This window comes from Glycine soja, chromosome 10 (genome assembly GCF_004193775.1).
Source record: "Glycine soja cultivar W05 chromosome 10, ASM419377v2, whole genome shotgun sequence".
Taxonomy (NCBI): Eukaryota; Viridiplantae; Streptophyta; class Magnoliopsida; order Fabales; family Fabaceae; genus Glycine; species Glycine soja.
In genome coordinates, this window is record NC_041011.1 from 52,636,860 (window position 1) to 52,656,838 (window position 19,979).

The 19,979-nt window shown below is 32.6% G+C and overlaps 3 protein-coding genes across 5 annotated transcripts; 1 reads left to right on the plus strand and 2 right to left on the minus strand.

The window, feature by feature from the left end:
• Positions 1-225: 225 nt before the first annotated feature.
• Positions 226-4,221, minus strand: LOC114370557 (protein MAEA homolog). Its single transcript, XM_028327941.1, has 7 exons — positions 3,854-4,221; positions 3,487-3,681; positions 3,226-3,348; positions 2,642-2,827; positions 1,382-1,515; positions 645-831; positions 226-565 (listed from the first exon to the last, which is right to left on the minus strand). Exons 1-7 carry the CDS (start codon positions 4,169-4,171, stop codon positions 464-466), a joined length of 1,245 nt encoding a protein of 414 aa, XP_028183742.1. The 5' UTR covers positions 4,172-4,221; the 3' UTR covers positions 226-463.
• Positions 4,222-5,505: 1,284 nt separating this feature from the next.
• LOC114370556 (protein CLP1 homolog) lies at positions 5,506-9,346 on the minus strand. Its single transcript, XM_028327940.1, has 10 exons — positions 8,959-9,346; positions 8,718-8,786; positions 8,503-8,598; positions 7,894-8,135; positions 7,634-7,772; positions 7,432-7,488; positions 7,101-7,235; positions 6,199-6,434; positions 5,860-5,904; positions 5,506-5,774 (listed from the first exon to the last, which is right to left on the minus strand). The coding sequence occupies exons 1-10, from the start codon at positions 9,148-9,150 to the stop codon at positions 5,687-5,689; spliced, it is 1,299 nt and encodes a 432-aa protein (XP_028183741.1). The 5' UTR covers positions 9,151-9,346; the 3' UTR covers positions 5,506-5,686.
• A 5,900-nt stretch (positions 9,347-15,246) lies between these two features.
• On the plus strand, positions 15,247-19,635 carry LOC114372412 (myosin-15-like). 3 transcript variants are annotated; one of them, XM_028329948.1, is made up of 6 exons: positions 15,247-15,506; positions 16,071-16,266; positions 16,360-16,474; positions 16,575-18,597; positions 18,741-18,947; positions 19,119-19,635. In XM_028329948.1, the coding sequence occupies exons 2-6, from the start codon at positions 16,128-16,130 to the stop codon at positions 19,440-19,442; spliced, it is 2,808 nt and encodes a 935-aa protein (XP_028185749.1). In that variant the 5' UTR covers positions 15,247-15,506; positions 16,071-16,127; the 3' UTR covers positions 19,443-19,635. The 3 variants fall into 3 exon arrangements, with proteins under 3 accessions (XP_028185749.1, XP_028185747.1, XP_028185748.1); XM_028329946.1 differs by having other exon boundaries at positions 16,071-16,474; XM_028329947.1 differs by lacking the exon at positions 15,247-15,506 and adding an exon at positions 15,514-15,943 and having other exon boundaries at positions 16,071-16,474.
• The last annotated feature ends 344 nt before the right edge of the window (positions 19,636-19,979 follow it).

The window sequence follows — 19,979 nt, forward strand, 5'->3', positions numbered from 1 at the left end:
CGTCAGAAAGGTTATACTTATATTACATTTTAATAATTTTTTATTAGCTTCCTCCGTCTTCTGTATGACGGAGGGGCTAGCATAAACTGGTGAGAATGAGCTAACTGGGCCTTCAAATTCAATCATTTTTCTAGTGTTGAGAATGAGGTAAAATAGGCATCGTTGCGTGTGCGTGTATAAGATTAATTTAATCTAAATGTTATATAAGATTGAAATCCCTCTACATGGTATGTTCAAACCACGGCGGCACTGACAGAACTTCATTGCAATGAAAAATACAAATCAATGTATGCACATGTTTACGTGATATCCCAGTGACAATTTGAAACATCTTACATATGTACATAGCACCGGAACACAAGTAAAAGAATGGACGTAACAACAGGAAGCCCATGAGAGTATTTTCCCAATACATTACAATCAGACAGCCATGGTAGCTTGAAGCCAAGGCAAGTATGTAGATTTATGAAATATATGCCTTGACCAGTTCTGTGTAGCTGCAAACTAAACCCGTCCTTGGGCAGATGATTGTACCATTATTCTTCTTCGCCATCTCTTCAAGAGCCTGCAAAGGAGCAAAAAATAATAAACAAAATATGCTTTATACATGGAACATCTAAAAGAATAACTAGAATAACAGGGACCTTAGTGCTATAAACATATCCATTGGGCAAGACTTGCGGTGGGTTCTCCGTGTCCATTAACTCCTTAGTTATATAGCAAACAAGCTTAGAGTGATGCTGCTTTGAATATGGTAATGGCATGGCTAGTGTGCGGAAAGCCTCCTGTGATAAGGGGTCCTCTTTTGTGCAATCATCCTCATAACAATATCTTTATCAAGTCAAGGAATATATCTCAATAGAGTTATCTGTGGCAAAAGTAAAGAGGTTTTATTATTATAAGTATGAGCTTTAAAATCATCCACAGAAAATTAGAGAGTTAAAAATGAGAAGCACAAGCCACAGGAACCATACTTTGAATGAATTATGGGAATGGTAATAACAGATCTAGAGAATTACCATATAAAAGTCAATTCAAGTGTACCTAGTTGCCAGAGAAAAATGATAGCTATAATGTACGTCAAAATAATTTATGATTATGAAGAATTGCTACATAAAGGCTCAAGGCAGGAGATTATCACTGACAAATATGAAATTTCATACAATGAATGGCTTTGAACTTTTAAATCTAGAGGGTTTTAAAATACCTGCATAAAAAGTGAACCACTCCAATCAAAGGAATTCAAATTAATAGACAAACGGTTGTATTCCATTAAGTCCCTCAAAAGGATAAGGAAAGTCCAAGTGGTTTTAAGATTTATTGGAAAGGGTGGAGGGGGTGTTTCAATTATATGTATGCAAGCATTTTAAAAAAAGGATACGGTGTCTTGAGAGCAGAAAGGCCAGCTTGCAGATAGATATTGAGCAAGGGCTCTAAAGTCATGCCATATAACTTGCAGAACTCCTGTTTGAATTGGTCCACTAGATAATCCCATTGCTTAGCTTCAAATAAAACCTGTAAAATATTATGCAAAAGAAAATTCCAAACATTATAGTGCTAAAATAGAAGTTCCTAAAAAATAGACAATGATGCAATATCAAGCAAAAATTCTAGCAAAGAAGAAAGTATTAATACAGTTTCACCAATATCATGTTTGATAGACTTTGTTGGAAATATGACAGGCATGAAGATTTTCTTTAATAAGAGATCAGAAGAAAATAAAAACTCCTGCAAATAATTTGTTCTTGTTTTTTACCTAATCAATAGAGGAAGTACTTTTCTTGACCATGAATTACATAAGACGTGCAAGGTAAAAGCCATTTCTTTTCTTTGGAGTGAAGTAGATAAACTTGAAGAATGCTATTTTTCAAGGAAGTTAATGTTTTTAACAAACAAAAAAAATGAAACCACTCCACCTTCCACTCTAAATTCTTAAATTGTGTAATTAACATAAACATAGGTATCAAGAATCAATTGTTCAATTTCTGAATCATGAATTCAGCATCAAGTATTCTTAAATGCCACATATCACTTAAGAAAATTGAGAACTCCATTAGTACCATAAAACCATCATGAGTCATATGTCATAAGTAAAGCTCAAAAGTCATAATTTCAATATTGATAAACCATTTCAGAGTAACTGTGTGAACACCCAGAACCGGAAGAACAAGAAATGCACCCAAAACTAGAAGAACCAAACAGAGAGTCGAATGACTGGTTTGCAGATGTCAACAACAGGTCCCTGCCCCTCCAAATGAAAACAGAGAAAGGAACAGGGTGTAATATGCAACACCCTTTCAATTCCTTTCATATAACAATTCAAGCCTGTCTGCCCCTTTGAATCCTCAGATGAAAATTAGTGGATAGGGGGGAAATGTAAAAGAACAGTGGGGTGATACTGACTCACAGAATCATCCACACTGATGATACAGACGAGCATTGATTTGTGCAACACAGACACAATTCATAGCCAACTGTGACGAGTCACTAGCTTAAGCTTACTGAAGGATATCAAGTTGTAATTCCAATTACAAATTCTACAATTCTAACAACAAAGAATATGAATACAATCCTAACACTATTGCATTAAAAAGATAATAAAACTAACGCAAAAAAACACTCAAACACAAGGAGTGCTCACCTTGTATGTGGCACATTCAGTATCCCTTTTAAAAGCTAGTGTTGCAATGACTCGCTGCAATTCTTTCATGTGGGTGGCTCCCCATGGCGCAAGATATTTCCTAGCATATGTGATAGCTCTCAAATTGTTCTGAGCTCTTACTAATTCTATGAACTCTTGAAGTCTCAACTGGAACTCCAATTTGCTCTGTCGTCATTAAACCACTAGAAATTAATAATAGTAAATATGATTTGATGCGTTGATTGTGATTTATGCAGTTATCTTAACAAGTGCCATCCTATGAGAAGCTCCGGCGGTACTTGTGGATATTCAAGAAAATCTGGATTTGCATTAGTTTATAATTTTTGTTTTCAAATTTTAAACAGACCTGAGACATTTTTTTTTTATATTTGATCAATCCAGTGGTTATCCCTCTCTTATATATGAATATATTCTATGGTTGCAGTATGTTTTGGATGATTTCCGATTTTAAATGCATTAAAAGAAACGCATATTACCTAGACTCTAGAACCAAATAAACCCAAAAAGCCTAAGCTATGAGCATGGTGCAGCTACGATTAACAAGATCAAACAGCAGTATGAACCTTAGACTTCTTCAGCCTTGATTTGTTATCAGCACACCATGCTAGGGCAGGTGCAACATCCTTATTTTGTAGAGCATCGATAACCTTTTTTGCTTCTTGGAATACATCAATATCAACAAGATCCTGATGCAACAACATGCATGATATTATTGTTAGAAGGAATACAAAACAAAATGCACATTTCAAACTATAACACAGAAAAACCAAAAGGTGCAAAATATTGCCAGCATCCACATACAACCACCCCACCACATCCCTTACCTGCAAGTTGCTGCTTTCGGCAAGTTTCACTGCAGTGTCATAGTATGACATCCTCAACATGTAATCAACAAGAATCCGCTTCATACGAGTGTTATTCCATTCTGACATGTTTTCTGCATCAGCAGATTCTAAGTGATCGAGACGCACTCGACATTTCTGTGCTTGCAAATGCTCTGCCCGACTTCCTTCCTCCAACTTAACATATTTTCACAAAATACAAATCAAAATCATCATAAAGGGGAACATAAATTTCCAATTACGCAACAGTTGATACTTAATAAGAAACGAAACCAGTAATCAGAAAAAAATTAACCCTGAATCAAACGATGAATCGAAATTCAAATCAAGAAATTAGGTCAGCAGTTACCTTTCGTTTGAGCCCTTGCAGGCGGGAGACAAGGGAGTTAAGGTGGTTGACGGCGTCGTCGGGGGACAGGTCGGTGGCGGCGGCTTCGTTGACGCCGGAGATGACGGCGGACATCTCCTTCTCGACGGCGCGGTGGTTGGCACGGAGGGTTTTCTTGTAGTACTCGAAAGGGACCCTGAGGAACTGGTGCTCCAGCTTCAGAGACTCCGTCAGTTGGGGAAGGTTCGACGACGGAGGCTGCGCGGGGTTGGCGGTGGCGGTGGCGGAGATCGGGGTTCCGGAGGTGTTGTTGCCGTTGGGAAGGGAATCCATTTCCATTGTGAGCAACGAAGAAAATGGAATCTCAGATTGCTAAATGTATTGGATAGACGATGCTTCTATACTAAACAAAAAATATATTTTATATTTTGCTTTTGTTTAATTTCATTAATTTTCATATAGGTTAGTTAACTATAGGATTAAATTTTTTTTAACAATATATTTATACTTTTATTGTTTTTAAATAAATTTTCGGCTTAATCATTTATGTCAAATTTGAATGTTAATATATATAATTATTATTTGGATAGAGAAATTTACTACATATATTATATAATCCTACTTAGTTTTATCATATTGCTTTTTATAAGAAATACGTGTGACATGGCTTAAAAAAATTATTGTCTAACATTATTTACTTTCAATCAATGGATATTTGTTATTACTTTTTTTAAGGGGAATATTTATTATTACTTATAAACTACTGTTACAGATTATGTTGACTTAATTGCAAAATTATATTAATATATAAACTTAAAAAAAGAGCATTTAAAAACTCCTAAATCTGTAAAAAATTTATTAATTAAAATCTTTCCTACAAAATAAACTTATTTTGGAGTTCAATAAAATTAAATTTATTTGTATTAATGAAATTAGATCTAGCTAAAGAAATTAATTTAATATTTATTAAGTGTTTAATTCGGTTGACTTAACAGTATGTGAGTTATTAATCTGCTAATGAATATTAAAACTTTTGCTAGAAGCTACAATATGTAATTTTTGCTTGATTTAGTTTACTAGAAGCTACAATATGTAACTTATGCTTCATTTGATGTCAAAATCTTCACACACGGGAGTCAAAAAAGCATAGACAAACACATGCTTATTGTTTTATGTAGAGCATAATTTCTTCTTATAAAAAATGTCTATGAAAAAAAAACTAAATTAAATTAAAAAAAAAACTTACAGTAAATAAACAAAAAAACTTTTGACCAAAATTAAAAAAAAAACACAAAACTTACATGGAATAAATTCATATTTAAGCCAGTTAAAATTTTTCCTCAATAAAAAAATGAAAACATCTATTTCAATTAAAAAAGCAGTGATAAAAGTACTTAAACTTCATCCTTTTTAAAACTCACCCAAAAAAACTGTTATAAAGATTTTTTTTTCTCTTTCACAAAACAAACTAATCCAAACATATCACGACACGGACACAGGATTTAAAGTTGGCCTTGTCATATTTGTGAGATAATCCACTCCCAACGTAAACAAATGCTCCATTCCCTGAGTCACAGTTTTATGCAGCATGTGTTGCCCACTTCTGCTGTTAAGATATACATGATACAATTGTAGTTCAACTTCAAGAAGCATAAGCAACTTGCTACTGAACGAGTATAATAAGATTATAAATTAGATATTCCGTGACAAAGGTCACCCTCTCACTACGACAAACAATCTCTCACAGCAGGGTTGTAAACTACATTTAGTATTTACATTTCATCACGACACAAAAACTGGCAAACCAGAGCAACAAATTTAGCCAGATTTTCCAGTACAAAACTGTTCATTAGCTCATGTTTCAAGCCATGTTAAGGATCCCATTATCAAATATTTGCTTGGAAGTTCTCCAGCAGACGGAGCAAGATATGTTATCTTCTTTCTGTAATTTACAATTCAAGTTAGAAATGTAAACATTCGGCACAGACAGTAAAATAAAATGATTAATGAAATCTATCGATACAAACCTCTGAATGTCAATGTCGGTTACATAAATAAACCCAGCAACATTGCTGCACCAGAAAAGACATGACAATGTAAGAGCCAAGAGGTATACTTGTAGGAAACCAGAATGGAAAAGGGGGACATAATATTCTGAGTCTTAAAAGTAATTTCCTATTTTAAAACTAGGATAGTGAACATATATACAAAAAGTTTGAGTATTCATAAAAAAGCACACATGCTTTCTTCACTTTACAACAACCAAAAATGCATGGATCAAACTCACTGGGCTCTAAAAAAATTAAAACTTAAAAATTCTTAAAATTAGAATTATAAAACTTGATCATCAAAAGGACTATAGTTACCTGGAAATGATCTCATCAGGTTCCTTGGCAAATGAGACAGCAAGGACTAAATGGAGCAAATCACGATTTATATTTACAGGTACAACTCTTGTTGGATCTGCAGCAGGTTCTGCTCCAATGGGCAAGGCTGAGCGAGGGGCCTGTGGCCCACCACCAACTCGATAAACAAACAAATCACTAAAATTTGCAATATTAGAATGTGGAGAAAGATCATTTGAAAGGCCATAGAAGTATTCCTGTGTCAAAATCAGGTAGCAGCAATTTCCATTAGACCAAAAATAGTTGAACAGGAAAATTTCAGAGTGTTAAGAGTGCCAGGGGGGGAGGAGAGAAAAGAAAACCCTCAACATACTACACCCCCAAGGCTAATAAACAAATTGTCCATATCGTAAAAGTGATCTACTGTCAATGTAGTTTTTAGATTGCACAAAAATATGCTTTTTAAACAGCAATTAAGGGCACATAAATATTGGGAAGCCCATAAAAAGAAAATAAGTGACAACTGTTTTATGCTGACAGTAAAAACATTCACTCAAACTCACATTTGTTTTTTCATATATATTTTTCAAATCTTCCTGAATAGACAATCCATTACTTATATTCATTCTGATACACCAGTTTTTGTTACTCAACAATGAATCATTTTTTATCCTATCTATTTATCAGCACTTGGATAATAAAAAAAATCCATCCCTCTACCATTAACTGTTTGTCTTGGTTTTGGGGCCTAAGAGTAATAATATACTCCTATATTAACAAATAAATTCAGCAGAGCAAGTGCCAATAAACAACAGATTCTCATAGTTTAAATTGAAATCCTCTAAAATGAAAAAACAGAAGAAAAATATCAAGATATGGTAAACACATATTGAAGATATTCAGAAGTGGACAAGTAGGTTTACCCTTATCCTATAACTTCTGGCCTTCTGACGGACTTTTGCATTCCTAGATACAACTCCACCTGACCTCTGAAGTTTAACAACGTCTACTTTGGGCTCACTCTTGAGCACATCTTTGAGCATACTGCACAGTTTTTCCTACAAGGAATTCAAAGCAAAGCCTGAGACACTGAGCTTCTACAGAAGGCATGAATTAACAACTATGCATAAGGAAAGTATGATATGAAAAAAAAAATGATAGTGGAGATCATTGGAACTGGCTTTCAATGCATAACTAATATGGAATGATGCAATGACGCACATGTTAAATATAGTATATATACAAGGCATATACCTGACCCAAAACCAAGACAACATTGGCCTTGAATGTACGAATTGCATGCAAGAGCAACTGCAACAGAATACATCACATGCACAGGAGAAAAAAAAAGTGTGAGGATAGAACACTATAGTCAATACTAATCAGAATTAGCAGTGAGTTACATGTCTGAATAGTGATCAACTTAACAATAAGCTAAAGTTCAAAGGCTAATTACATCATAGCCTACTCCCTCTATCCATCCCATAGTATTTATCACCATCCCTGAAGCTCGAGATTCAGCATTTCCAGTAAATTGCCTCTCAATCATCCCTGCAAGCTCCTTAACAAGCACTTTATACAATTCTACATTGTTACTGCAAAAAAAAATATGTTGGGTGATTTTCTTTCATGTAGTACCAATGATTTTAAAAGTTCAAACCAATGAAAGTTTATATAATTTTGCCAATTTTTAATAGAAGTAACATCACTAATCACCTTGGAGTTGCATGCCCGTAAAAGTAAACAAGAGGCATTTCAAGTGGAATTCCTTCCACGGGATCAATGGGCATTTCTATTGGAGTGGCGGCAATGCATCCAGGAATTGTTATAGAGCCTTGGCCAATATCCAGGTCAACAAAGGTAGGTTTCCAACCTTGTTTAGCTGCCCAACTAAGAAGCATCCTTGACAAGGTACTCTTTCCAGAATCAGTAGGTCCTACAACAATGACCCTAGGGCCCTGACCAACCAAATTCACAAAATTCACATACCACAAGACGACAATCTATGATAAAATCACAAGTTTTCAAGTCTCTTGGCACAACTTACGCAAAATAAAGCAATATTTTCAACAGTTCATGTTAACGTTAAAAATTATAAGCCATACAAAAGTAACAACCAATACTTTTCACGCCAACTTATATGTCAGCCAAGGTTTTAAAAAAATGTCCACGATTTCAGCTGCAGCATCAAGGTTTTCAGAGAATCTGTGACCACAATTGTGGCCACATGAGCTGGAATTGTCTGAAATTTCCTGTAATATAAAGGAAAGGGACAAAACCGCAGCCGCAATTTAAAACCTTGATGTCAACCATCCAGTCAACTACCTGAGAAGAAACAGAATCATCTGGTGATGAAGCTTTAGCACGACTTCTTCTTCCATCCAGCACAGCATGTACATTTACATAACTGACCATTGGAGTCTGCACTCAAAAAGTTGCAATCTCCTCATCAGTGATTTCTCAAGTGGGTTTTTTTTTTTTGTCTTACCAATAAGATTGACAGAAAGAATGCACGCAATATGGCGGCTACATTGGCTTACCTCATCTGCAGTATAATCAGTTTCAGTAGCGCCATCCATTTCAATGGTTGCACCATACCAAGTAAACACCTGGGAAAAAAAAAAGAGCATATTTTCTTATAAAAAGAAAAAAGAACAGGCATGTAAATGTAACAACAATGCGGTTGGGAGATATAAGGTGGGTTGGATGATTAAGGGATAAGGGAAGAGGGGAAAGAAAAAGAAAAAGAAAAAACAGCAATGCGGTTATAAAAGAATTTACAGCAAACTTGAGTCTGGGAGGGAAATTGAGCCAGATTTCGGGTGGAAGCTCGGTGCCAAAAATCTCAGCAGTGCCGTTAAGGAGTCGAAGGCGAAGAGGTGCGTCGTTACCAACTTCTATTCTCAGTTCGCTTTCTCTCTCCAATTTGACTTGCTTAATTGTCGATGCCGAACCCGAACCACCATACGCCATTTTTTTTTCTTTCTTTCCCTAAAACTTCAATTTCGCTTCGAATCAAACTTGGATTAATCGATTCTGAAAATTTCACTTGCTGCTTTGGCCGTTAGCGTTAGGGTTTGCGAATGGGACTAAGCAAGTGAAGAGAGTTGAGAAGCAGAGTATGAATTGAATATTCAACCGGGTTGGGAGAAGACGAAACGAAAGGTTTTTTTTTAGCCGTGTAATTAAATTAAATTAACAACTCAAATTTAAATTATTATCTTATCTTATTATCTTATCTTATGGAAACAAAAGATAAAGGCCTAAATTAAGACGCATGTGGACATATATTTTTTTATATTATATGATATAGAATAAATATTTAATTTATATAACTGGTATTCAAGTATTAATATTGTATAGGATAGGATAAAGGTTTGCTTTTTACATAACTGAAATTTATATATATATATATATATATATATATATATATATATATATATATATATAATATGAATGATATTGTACTAAATAATAATATTAAACACATATTTTGCAGTAATAGTAAATAAATACTTTTTAAAAAATATTGACATTCAATTTAGGGATAGAAGTAAAATACAAAAAAAATTGAAAATAATAGTCATTTAGAAAATAAGTGGTTCAAGGAAAAGGAGGGGAAAGGAGACTTGTTAAGAGAATAAATAAAAGATGAGGGAAAATAGCAAGGTTCTTACCTGGGTTTTTTTTTTAAGGGAAAGAGATTTTAAAATTAAATTAAATTTTATGTTTTTAGAATTTTGGATTTCAAAATATAAATAATAATATTTTTGTCACAGTAGTTAAAATAATTTAAATCTCTGCATCACTACTCAACCCCTCCATATTAATCCGATGTTTGGTAAGTGAAAACTACATAGAAGAGTGGATGAAAAATAATTTGGTATGTTCGAAAGAGGAGGAATAAGGTGAATTTTTTCTAAAGAATGGTAGATTTAATGTATTATTTCTTTTCTATTTATTTTCACTCATCTCTCCATCACTCTCCATATTTTTTTTTTCTTTCAACCAAATACTTTTAATTTTCACTTTACTTTTTCACCCATTTTCATTCATTCTTTAATTTTTCATCCACCTTATTTCTCTTATTTCTATCAAACATGGTCTAAAGATGATCCAATTGGCTCAAAAGAAGAGGAAAAAAATAGGCAATTGTTATATCCACTCTCCTTTTTTTAAAAATTTGTTTTCCAAAAAACTACACTCCTCTATTTACTTAAAAAGGGGGAGTGGATATAGCAATTGAAAAATATGATCACTCGGGCTTCTGTGAACCCCATTGGACCGAAATTTAGAGGAAAAGTACAAAAACGGAATAAAAATAGTTGTTGGGCCCATTAATTCCAAATCATGTGATTATGTGAGAAAGAAGAAAAAGATATTAGCACAAAGATAAAGTAAATTAGGGAAGAAAAAAAAAGGTGTTTACATAATTTATATTTAAAACATTTATTGAAGGATTTAAAAGATTAAATTTTAGGTTGAAAATAAATAAATTAAAGTAACCAATACATCTATTAACATGCTTCACTCATAAGTATGTCATGTCATGGATATGAATCAATGAATCATTAGCAATGTTACTAGATTATGTACGTATTCGCGTGATCAATTGACGAAGGAGCCTAACTTTTTTGTTTATTAAAAATAATTTACTGACGATAATAATAAAAAGGGGCATAATTAAGTAATTGTGTTAAATAGTGGAGGGGAGCTTAATTTGCCGATCATGATTTTTGACCAAACATAGACAGAATTATCTTATGACTGTGAATTATCTTATTATTATTTTTAATTATTTTCATTTGGTGAAGATCCATTAATGTAATACTAATTCCTAGGGCCAAACAGAATCACGAGAAGCAAACATAAGAAACTCAATATTGTATACTAAATTGAATGATTGATAAAAATAGCACAACATACATAATGACCAGAGAAACTTATACTTTTTATTTTCTTTTTAAATAGTTATTGTTATAGGGTGGGAAATAGAAATGTATCTTTCTATTTGGTGTGTACTATTGTAGAGTATACATATAAACATATCGGAGACACAAACGTTAGTGGGGACGTGAGACGAGCCCATGCACACAATTTAATTGAAAAATGACAATCTAACCAAACATTTTGGTGAGTCAAGCTAGGAGATACTTTGGTGAATTTAATACAAAAAAAATAATATTAATATTATTGTGTTTCGACTTTCGAGAACGCAATCATTCAACCGGTAGTACGAGAATTACTTAATATAAAAATAAATTATGATTTTTTAAATATAATTTATACAGGCAACACAAAGATTTTATATAATTATTTATTGTGTGTTTAAAAACTTGTTAAGAATAAAATAATCAAGTTCCAAATATAAAAGCTATAACTATTAGATTATGAAAAATCATACTCAGATTATGAAAAATCATAACCGAAACATGAAATCAAATATACTATTAATACATTCAAGTAAACACAATTTGCATAGCGGGATATATATGTAACACAGTGAGAGACAAGATGACTTTTGTGAGAATAATGTTTATTATGAGATAAATATTTATAAATTTAAATCATATATGCTAAAATTATAAATCATGAGCATTTTTTTAATCTTGACTTTAAATATTATTTAGTGTGATTTATATTTATATATTTATTTAGTAATAAAGCCAAATCTCCTTGGTATTCCAATATAGCATATACATGTGTATGTGGGTGTATCCAGTAATATATTTTTTTAATGTGAGAATGAAAAGAATAAATATTAGCTACTATTAGATCTTATTATAAATAATTTAGATTAAAACGCAACAATAATAATATACGTTTATATATATATATATATATATATATATATATATATATATATATATATATATATATATATAAATAAGACAAAGATTTATATAGCAGTAACAAAACTGATCTCTATTGCCTATTAGTTTAGTAGTGCTTGTGCACTCCTTGTCTGAGAAGTGAAAGAGAAGATTTATCCTCCTTTTCTCTCATCATTCTGCTCCGCCAATCATGCTCATTGCACCTCTCTCCCTTTCACTGAATAATACCATCAAACACATCATTGAATATCAATCACGTTTCCAACAATTTTTTCCCCTTGTTTTTTAGATAGCAAATACATTTTTTTTACGAGACAGTCTTCTTTAAGTAGATGAAGTAATTTTTTTAATGAATATTTTTTAATATACAAGGCAAGTGATTGTTTATAATATATAATAAATTGATAACTATATCACAATTTTTTTTTAAAAGTAATGATTTTTTTATTATTAATTCTCTGGTTCATGAAAGAAAAAGATTATGACTAATCTGGAATTCAATCAAAAAATTAATAAAGTTTAATTAATAATTATTTTCGTCAAACTCAAATAGTATTTAAATGATTTAATCTTAATTTTAATATATTAGTCTTTTGTATTTAATCACTTAATTTAAAACTAATGATTATAAGTATAAACCTCTCATAGTATATATAACTTTTGAGATGATTTTTAAAAGCTAACAAATTTATCATACATTTATATTATTAATAAATAAATTTTTGATACATTTAACATAATTTGTAATTAAATAAGTGTTATTTTATACTATTAATAAATATTTTTTTGGGTACATTTACACTACATTGTAAGTTTAAACAATTTAAAATGACTAAATAATTTGATAGATATATTATTAATTTATGGTAAGTTTAAATTAGTTTTGTATTATTAACCAATTAAAAATTATGATTGATATGATTTTTAAAATAATATTTGTAAGAAATAATAAACTTATCTTATATATAGTAATATGGAATTGGAGTTATACGGTTGACTTTATAGTTAAAAAAAAAAAAGAGAATAAAGATGTAATAAGCTCAAATATTTTTCCATCGATGAAAGCTAATAAACTAATAATTAATATTTACTTATAAAAAATATAATAATTTACAATTAAATAATATTATAAAAAATATTTTATACTATAAAAATAATTTTATATTAAAGTAGTTTTTTTGGGTGAATTGGCAAATTAAAACCCAAATTTAAGCATGATATGCCATCCACTCTTTCACCGGTGGTGTTTCTCTTTTATGATATACATCATTATGCGTGGCCTTACCTTTTGAATTTGGTAGCTTTTGTTATCTTGATAATAATTAGACTGAAAAATCATTCGTCTGGCAGCTGGTGCATAATGTCCACAATCATTACTAAACAAACATAGATGTGGCTGTCGCCTTTGTTTCCGCAAATTTTATTTTCATTTGGTTAATTTTCCTTTCTGAAAGTTATCCGTATGATTTTTTTTAATTTTATAAATGTGATATTAGTAAATTTTTTTAGAAATATTTTTTTAAAAAAATTTAAACAAACGAACCCAATAATAGATCCCACGAAGATACAATAAAATAATTCATAATTGATTTTCATAGTTAAATAAAGACTTCATTATATTTTTAGTCCTTTAAAGTTGTTATCTTTTTTATTTTTTATTTTCTCAAAATTTATGAAATATTTTTTTTTATTCCTCCTAACTGATATTTGACAATTTGAATGTAAATTTTGTGATGATTCTTTACCGCAAAAGAAACTAAAAAGAGTTTAAGAGAATGTTATGAATTTTTAGTAACTAAAAAAAATGTAAATTTTAATTTGAGAAACTAAAAAAGATAATTCTAAATTTAAAGGATTAAAACATATTTAAATTTTAAAAACATATTATAATACTTATTTATAAATCAATAATTTTAAGAAATAACCACTTTTGGATCTAATTAGAATACAATTTACATTACAATTTTATTATGTATTGTTATATAATTGGAAATTATTTTTTTATTTATAATAATTACTATGAAATATATATTTACGGTAATTTTAAAAGAGTTAACGGTATAAAAATCTTCACATTAATAGTGTATAAAAAATTAACTTAAAAAAACTTACTACATTAAATACCCATTAAACTATTATTAACAAAAAAGTTGTACTGATATTACATAGCCATTACATTCTTATTAAAAACTCTAATTAATTTTAAAAAAATCATTATCAGGTCCATTTATTTCAAAGAAATGTTATTCTCAATATTATAACATTAGAATATCATTCTCGCATGTTTTTTTAAAATATGTTTGATTACATTTTAGTATTTTTGGGAATATTTTTAAAATAATATAAATAAAAAATAAAGTCACATGTGTATCATTCATGAAACAATATATAAAGTCACATGTGTATCTTTCTCACATGTTTGTTTAATAATACCCAATAATACTTTAAAAAATTGTATCATTCATGAAAATATATATTATTGTTTTCATATTTAGAAGAATCCATCAAGATTCTATGAAACAAACATCTTCTTATTATTTTCTCAAAACCAATTACATCAAGAGTTAAAAGGCACATGATTATACACTGAGATACTTAAAAGATTATGAGAGTTTTGTTAATCAATATTCTTAAGATATTGATTAAAAAATTAAAAAAATAATAATAATCGTGTAAATTTTGTGAAACCGTAAAAAATATCATAAATAACATAATTTTCTGCCTCTTAATAAAAATATTTATACTTAAAATTTCTTAACCAATTTCCTCATAATACTAGTTAGTATTTGTCAAAAAATTATTTACTAACAAGATTCTGATATCCATTATGAAAATCAAATCCACATCCTTATAGAATATGAATATATTCCTTATTACTAATTGATCCAACTTTTACTAGCTTTAATTAAATATTAAATTTAGAATTAGAAGTAAAATAATTTGTAATAACCTACATGTAGGGTGGCAGGATAGTTTTAATTTGGTTATGGTTGTAATGCAGAGGATAGTTTTAATAATGATATTGATACGTGGGGCCCAGTTGAAACGTAGTGGTAACAAAACAAAAGAACGCCCCGCTCCTGCGACTCGATCATATTCCGCGCGGCACCACGCTTTTGAATTTAATTGGATGACCCTTTTACCCTTTCCGTATTCATAATATTCATTAGCACAGTGTGCCCTTGCTGCTTTGCTTTTTGGCCGATTGTTCGTTTTGGACTAATCATTCATTTGAATTCCATTTTTTGAAAGCATAATTGATTTTCGGTTACTATTTGCAGTCAAAGCCCCTTCGCTTCCTCTTTAATTATTCATTTATTGTTTTATTTTTTAAACTTGTGCATTTCCGATTTGGCTTGTGAGTCATTCTCTCTCACATTTTCTTTTTGTTCCGTTTGTTTGAAAAAGGACAATTAGAATCCCAAAAGCTGAACTTTCTTTTTCTTCCCTTCACTCACGCCTCAAGAAAGCGTAAACCTGTCCCCTCCATTTCAGGTTCACACATAGGGTTATGTAATTTTAGTTTTGTACATCATTCTTTTGCTTCCCCTTTTTTCTGTTCATAAATTATAAGAAACTTGGATGATTTTAGGGTCTAGGTCTGCCACAATTCGTTTTCTTTCTCATGGTTTCTGCTGTTGTAATTGTTTGCTGGTGCTGATGGAATTAATCAATAACCAGAGCATGTTTATCATCATCCAAGAAACAGAGTTTTAGATGTAACGGATAAGGGCGGGGTGGGGGATAATGTGGTCTTTTTGTTCACTTCATGAGCTTGGTTATTGTTGGTTGGATGGATTCTTTCCAATATATTAAATTAATGCCTGCTCTCTGTGTTTTGATATTCTTTCTTTAATTCTTATTTTTAAAAAGTGAACGCTGTTAATCGATGCTTCTCGTTGGTCTCACGTGTGTTTCTGCTACTCCTTAGTGTGATCTTCTTTCTCCCTTCTGTTTTTATTTTCTTTTTCCAATTGATGGTGGGTTTGCAACACTGGTTTGTATAATCTTGTTTTGCCTGTTTTCATGTTTTGCTTTTCTGCATTTGGTTGTCATCAGCCTTGGCCCTTGAATTCTCCAAAAAAGCTGACTCGTTTTATGAGCTTGTGGTAACGCATGAAGAAATTCTTCTTTTTCAAATCTTCTGCATCTAGCAGTGGAAGTAACAACGATGCAGCTCCGCCAAAATCAACAAATAAGCAAACGGCCTGGGATAGTTTTTCAGACATTGGAGTGAATAATAATCAGGCTTACGGTAAAACTGAGGATTACTTCCAGAGCCCCAAGGGCTTCTTCTCAAAATCTCGAAAGCATGTTTCTGATACCCAGAGTTCTTCTGCTGGTCCAGATCTTAGAAGGAGCAGGTCATTGTCATCATCTGCCTACCAGTTCAGAGATCCAACCAGGTCTCCTTCAAGTAGCATTGTCAGTGATCCATATCAACAAGTTGGGCATTCATCTCGGTGAGTCCATTGACTGAACTGAAATTCATTCCACGTGGTATAATTTAGTTATGTTTTACACATATTTATTTTGGTTGAACTTTCTGCGTGTAAATATCAGTTCTCAGGCTCCCAACTATGAGAAACCAAAGCGAGACAAGCCAGCACAAGTTGCAGTGTCTTCTGTCCAAAATTCACACAGATACGAGAGACCTGGGTCTTCTAGTTCTTCAAGATCTCATCATGAGTCATCAGGGAACTCTTCTTCCACTTGTTCAAGCAACATTTCTAGTAAGATTGTGGATCGTTACATTGATGGAGAGCAGCATCCAGAGGAAAGTAGACCCAAGAACAATTCACAAAGAAGTAATAGTAGACATGGGAATTATGGTGTGAAGCGTCCTCCAAAAGTACAGCTCACAGCACCTAATTCACCAACTCATGGAGTCAAAGATAAACCAAGGACTCATTCATTTAGAGAAGCTAAAGCTACCCGCCTTCGTTTCTCATCCCGAGATTGGACAGAAAATGGGTTTGGACCAGAGTCTCCGAGGAGTCTTGCGAAGAATGTGATTGAGAGACTTTCTCAGTCTTGTGATCTCCCGAAGCCATGTTCAAAGAATGTTAACATCGATAATCCAATCACCATTGAAGATATCTATTCTAGATCTGTGAATGGACACTATGACTCTGATTTTGATGATGCTCAGGCAAAAAATGATTTGTCGGATGAACCCTATAGAATGACAAATGGCTATCATGGCATGGATGTCAATTTTGAGGGTTTAAGCTGTGATGAACCTGAAGAGGATGCGGATGCAGAACTAATTAGAAGATCAAAGGAGGCTGAGGAGAGGGCTATTCTTCTCTCAAAGAAACTGGAACGAGATAGCTTTTTTCCTGATGATGGTTATGATGTGTCAGCACTGATTCGGACAATCAGACATCTACTAGAGGAAAAAATAAGCTTGGCTCTGGAAGTTTCAACCCATCTAAGGTCTCAAATTGCCGACAGAGTCTCTGCCAGGGATGAACTTAGCCGTGTAAAGACAGAACTGGAGTTTCGGACTCAGAGACTAGAAAAAGAGAAGAATGAGATGCAGTCAGCATTGGAGAAGGAATTGGACAGGAGGTCAAGTGACTGGTCATTTAAGCTTGAGAAGTACCAGTTAGAAGAGCAAAGGCTTCGTGAACGAGTAAGAGAGCTTGCAGAGCAGAATGTATCACTTCAAAGGGAAGTCTCCTCTTTTAGTGAGAGGGAAATGGAAAGCAAAAGTGTGATGGCATATACTGATCAACAACTCAAGGGATTGACTGATAAGACAGAGATAATGAAAAAGGAGATTTTGGATTTGCAGCAAAATCTCTTGGAACTACAAGAGAAATATAAGATAGCAGAAGAAAATAGGGACTGTTTCCTTAGAAATTTTGAAGAGAAGGAGGAGGAGTGCAAGGAGTTACACAAGTCCCTAACCAGATTATTAAGAACTTGCAGTGAGCAAGAGAAGTCAATAACCGGATTACAAGATGGGTTTAGCGAGGAGCTTCATAAGAACCATCCCATGGAGAGTGTTGACAAGCACATTGCAAACCATCACATGGAGAATGTTGACAAGCACATTGCAAAAATGCGAATGGAGCAAATGAGATTAACGGGTGTAGAACTAGCCTTGAGAAAGGAGTTAGAGTCTTGCAGGTTTCAGGCAGATTCTCTTCGCCATGAGAATATAATACTCTTGAACCGGTTGAAAGGTGATGGAAAAGAAAGTGTTGCTGCTACTTATAGACTAGATAAAGAACTATGGGCCCGCATCTACTGCCTTCAGAATCAAGGACTAACAATGCTAAATGAAAGCACATACTTGTGTTCAAAGTTACTGGAATTTGTTAAACGAAAAGGAAGCCACCTTCGTCAAAATGTTCAGCTGGATCGAGAAGTGATTGGAAATGGTTTAGATGGGCAATTTATTGTTGAATCTGAAACTAAAATTCAGGGACTCAAAAGTGGCACTGAGGGTTTAACAAGGAGTTTGCAGTTGATGTCTTCTTTGTTGAAAGATAAGTCAAATCCATTGACTTCTAAATTTCAATCAGAGATTATAGACGCTGGTAAATTAGCTACACTGAATGATCAATCATCCGAGGTGAGTTTCTTCAATGGTAGTTTTAGGGGAGCACATTTTGTAAATCCTCTATTCTACTATCATCTATTTGTTTATTTATTTTAAACCTGTTTTTCATAATTTGTTTATTGAAATTCATATGGATCATGTTGTTACTTGTATAGGATATTTTAAGAACTGAACTTAAAGCAGAATGTTTGGTGACAAGTTTATTAAGAGAGAAGCTGTACTCTAAAGAGCTCCAAGTTGAGCAGATGGAAGCTGAACTTGCTACAGCAGTAAGAGGAAACGACATACTTAGATCTGAGGTGCAAAATGCGTTAGATAACCTTTCAAGTGTAACCCACAAGTTGAAGGACCATGAACTTCAGGTCAGTAAAGTTTCCATAGTATTGAAATTTATTTATTGAATTCATCTAATGGATGCTTATACATGGTGGTACTATGCTGTTATTGGCTGTCTTGTGGTAAGTAGCTTGGTAGTTTTTTCAATTGCTATTACTTAAGCCTCTTGACCAATCCCCTGGAAAAAATATTTTCAGATGTTGAAGAAAGATGAGAGTAGAAACTGCCTTCAAAATGATCTGCAAGAGTCTAACAGGGAATTGACAATCATGAGGGGAAAACTGCCCAAAGTGACAGAGGAGAGAGATTATATGTGGGAGCAAGTGAAGCAATATAGCGAGCAGAATATGCTGTTGAATGCAGAGGTCAATGTATTGAAGAAGAAGATAGAGACACTTGAAGAAAACAACCTCGAGAAGGAAGGTCAAATATCCATATTGCAAGACTCCCTTGCCAAAAGATCCTATGATGATCTCCTTGGGAGTCCTGCGCATGATTTTTTCAGTACAAAATTGCTTTAATAGCTTGTTTTCTTGTAGGCCTATTTCATTGTTCATAGTTTACCTACATCTGTGAATGAGTTTTCTTTTTAATTGTTGCTCTTCTTTTATAATCTATTTCACAGCGTTTTTCTTTACATATGTGAAGTGTAAGATCGGACAAACAAGTTAAAGAATACAAAGTTGCATTTTCCCCCATTGCTCGAGGAATCAATGTTCTTGTCTTTATGGCAAAAGAAATAATGATACTACTGATGGTGCACATATGAAAATAGATTGTTTAGCCGGTCAACAAGTGTCCCTGTGGAACTGTGAAATAGCAGTCCCAGCAGCAGTAAACTAACCACAGTAACCAGCGTTGAAACTTGAAAGTTCAAGCTAATCGGCATAAGGAAATCGGTTAATTGACCCATTTGGGTCCCTTTTAATTGGGCCTTTTTTAAAAGTTTTTACCGACATTAGTCTGTTAACTGATTTTTACCGTAGATGGGGTCAAATCAAAAAAAGTTTGATCAAGTGACATGACATATGAGTGTCATACAATACAAAGTTACAATT